This window comes from Hordeum vulgare, chromosome 5H (genome assembly GCF_904849725.1).
Source record: "Hordeum vulgare subsp. vulgare chromosome 5H, MorexV3_pseudomolecules_assembly, whole genome shotgun sequence".
NCBI classification, from domain to species: Eukaryota; Viridiplantae; Streptophyta; class Magnoliopsida; order Poales; family Poaceae; genus Hordeum; species Hordeum vulgare.
Window position 1 is genome coordinate 555,574,937 of NC_058522.1, and position 3,314 is coordinate 555,578,250.

Sequence of the window (3,314 nt, forward strand, 5' to 3'; positions counted from 1 at the left end):
GTAATTTGCTTCCTTAATTTACGAGAGCCATGCAAACAGACTCAAAATGCGAGGGAACAAAAATAGATTGCCCGCTTCATGCGATTGATATTCATCTCCTTTGCGTGTGTGGCACCGCCGCCTAGAGTTAGAGCTAGCAGCCCTGAATTGGGGGGTACATGACTGCCGGAGATAACCAAGTTGCTGTCTCCCATGACTGCCGGAGGTAACCACACAGCTAACTCTTCAAGATTGTGTACAAGTTACGAAGATGAAGGCATGTCTCTGGTCTCTAGTTATACAGGTAGTCTATTCCCTATGGGATTTTACCATGATGATTGGTCAAAATTTATAAATGATTATCAATATTGCATTTTTACTGTCGCAACTGTCCGCTGATGATTGATTTATTTGATACTGTTTATGCATAGGTATTATTGGCGTTATGAAAACAAATTTAGTTCGGCGACAAGCTGATAGTTGCAAAGGAGGAATTAAACGAGAGGCTTTACATACCAAAGCAAGTAATCATGGGCATTTAAATCATCTACGATTTCGGCCGGTGTTTTATCACCTGCTTGAACTGCTGCAGCGCATCACTTCTTGCTACCACCTTAAACTGCTAGCTCTTCAAAAGGAGGTTTCTAGCAAACTCTGCTGACACACATAGCCATCCAAACCATCTTTGTGCACACAAGAAACATGAGTAGGTCGAGAGAAGCCAAAGGGATCTTCCAAATTTCGTCTTTCGAACTAGCAAGTTATGGTGAGTGGAGACGGTATCCAAAACTGAAAAAAGGCGGATCAACCAAATCCCACAGCAACTGCCTGCAACGAGTCACCTTTTGATGGGATGTCACGTCACCTTATTACTTGCCCCATTTTTTTCTTTTTTTCATGCATCCTTGATCGTGACAGCCTTCATTTATTTCCTCTTTTCCATCCTCACCTTACCAAGATACCACAAAATACATTATAGTTTTCATTTACTAGAAAATAAAAATAAAATTAGATTTTCCTTTTCACCAACAAAATCGGAACAAGATAACTTATTATTAGGGTGCGAATATTCCACTAGCAGTTCAGGGAGGAGCCGCAGTATTTATGTCCTCCAGCCCTCGCGGCTCGTCCCACCCTAAAATCTCTATCTCTCAGCACAACCAACAGCGATCCCCGGCGGCGGCGAGAGATCAAGGCTCGCGGCCATGGCGCGCGAGCAGCTGGAGGTGCTGTCGGCGCTGGACACGGCCAAGACGCAGTGGTACCACTTCACGGCGATCGTCATCGCCGGCATGGGCTTCTTCACCGACGCGTATGATCTCTTCTGCATCTCGCTCGTCACCAAGCTGCTCGGCCGCATCTACTACTACCGCGAGGGTGCCGACGCCCCCGGCTCGCTGCCGCCCAACGTCGCCGCCGCCGTCAACGGCGTCGCCTTCTGCGGCACGCTCTCGGGCCAGCTCTTCTTCGGCTGGCTCGGCGACCGCATGGGCCGCAAGCGCGTCTACGGCATGACCCTCATGTGCATGGTGCTCTGCTCCATCGCCTCGGGCCTCTCCTTCGGCTCCACCCCCGGCTCCGTCATGGCCACGCTCTGCTTCTTCCGCTTCTGGCTCGGGTTTGGGATCGGCGGCGACTACCCGCTCTCCGCCACCATCATGTCCGAGTACGCCAACAAGAAGACGAGGGGCGCCTTCATCGCCGCCGTATTCGCCATGCAGGGCTTCGGCATCCTCACCGGCGGCGTCGTCACGCTCATCGTGTCCGCCGCGTTCCGCGCCGCCTTCCACGCGCCCGCCTACGAGAAGGGCGCCGTCGCATCCACGCCCCCGCAGGCCGACTTCGTGTGGCGCTTCATCCTCATGTTCGGCGCCGTCCCGGCCCTGCTCACCTACTACTGGCGGATGAAGATGCCCGAGACGGCGCGCTACACGGCGCTCGTCGCCAAGAACGCCAAGCAGGCCGCGGCCGACATGTCCAAGGTGCTCCAGGTGGAGATCGCCGCCGAGGACGAAACCAAGGACAACGACGGGGCCGGGGCCGGCGAAGACCGCAACTCGTTCGGGCTCTTCTCCGGCGAGTTCCTTCGGCGGCACGGGCTCCACCTCCTCGGCACGGCCACCTGCTGGTTCCTCCTCGACATCGCCTTCTACTCGCAGAACCTGTTCCAGAAGGACATCTTCACGGCGATCAACTGGATCCCCAAGGCCAAGACGATGAGCGCCCTCGAAGAAGTGCACCGCATCGCGCGCGCGCAGACGCTCATCGCGCTCTGCGGCACGGTGCCGGGCTACTGGTTCACCGTGGCCCTCATCGACCGGATCGGGCGCTTCTGGATCCAGCTCGGCGGATTCTTCTTCATGGCGGTGTTCATGCTGGGGCTGGCCTTCCCGTACCACCACTGGACGACCCCGGGCAACCACATCGGGTTCGTGGTGCTGTACGCGCTCACCTTCTTCTTCGCCAACTTCGGGCCAAACTCCACCACATTCATCGTGCCGGCAGAGATCTTCCCGGCCAGGCTCCGGTCGACGTGCCACGGCATCTCCGCCGCCGCCGGGAAGCTGGGCGCCATCGTGGGGTCGTTCGGGTTCCTGTACCTGGCGCAGAACCAGGACCCCAGCAAGGTGGACCACGGGTACAAGGCCGGCATCGGGGTCAAGAACTCGCTATTCATCCTCGCCGCCTGCAACTTCCTCGGCATGGCCTTCACCTTCTGCGCGCCCGAGTCCAACGGCATCTCGCTCGAGGAGCTCTCCGGCGAGAACGACGACGAGGCGCCGGCGCCGGCGACGCACGCCAGGACGGTGCCCGTGTGAGACGTCGCCGTACGTCAGATATGCTAGTATATGCTACCGGTGGTATACTCTGCAGGTTTGGATGGATGTATGGGTGTTTTCTTTTTCTTGGTTGGGACGTTCAACTCAGGAGTCGAGTACAACAACAATACTACTATTGTCATGTGTCAGAGGTCTCCATGTTATAATTAATTAATTAGAGTTTATGGTCGAGCTAATTATTAGTAGTAATATATATACTACGTAGGTAATACCAGGGACGGAGCCAGCATTCATGCATACAGGAGGCAAGTTTGTTCATGAAAAGGACAGAAATCATATGAAGTGAATTTTTTTAACTATAATAACCACAATCATAGTAGAAGAACCAATTTGTAGGGGGGGCCTAGCCCCCCTCGTCCCCCCTAAATTCATCCCTGGGTAATACCAAGTGAGACAAGTGCATCGAAGAGGCACGCATATGTACGTGATGGAGAATTTCGATGCGTTTTGGCATGTGTGGGCTGGGCAATACTAGCATATACCAGTATTCGTTTG

At 54.4% G+C, this 3,314-nt stretch overlaps 1 protein-coding gene across 1 annotated transcript; it reads left to right on the plus strand.

The window, feature by feature from the left end:
* The first annotated feature begins 1,071 nt into the window (after positions 1 to 1,071).
* LOC123452893 (probable inorganic phosphate transporter 1-8) lies at positions 1,072 to 2,983 on the plus strand. The gene has a single exon (XM_045129627.1). The coding sequence runs from the start codon at positions 1,185 to 1,187 to the stop codon at positions 2,796 to 2,798; it is 1,614 nt and encodes a 537-aa protein (XP_044985562.1). The 5' UTR covers positions 1,072 to 1,184; the 3' UTR covers positions 2,799 to 2,983.
* The last annotated feature ends 331 nt before the right edge of the window (positions 2,984 to 3,314 follow it).

Coding starts and splice junctions, on each gene's coding strand:
- LOC123452893 (XM_045129627.1), top strand. CDS start 1,185: ATGGCGCGCGAGCAGCTGGAGGTGCTGTCGGCGCTGGACACGGCCAAG.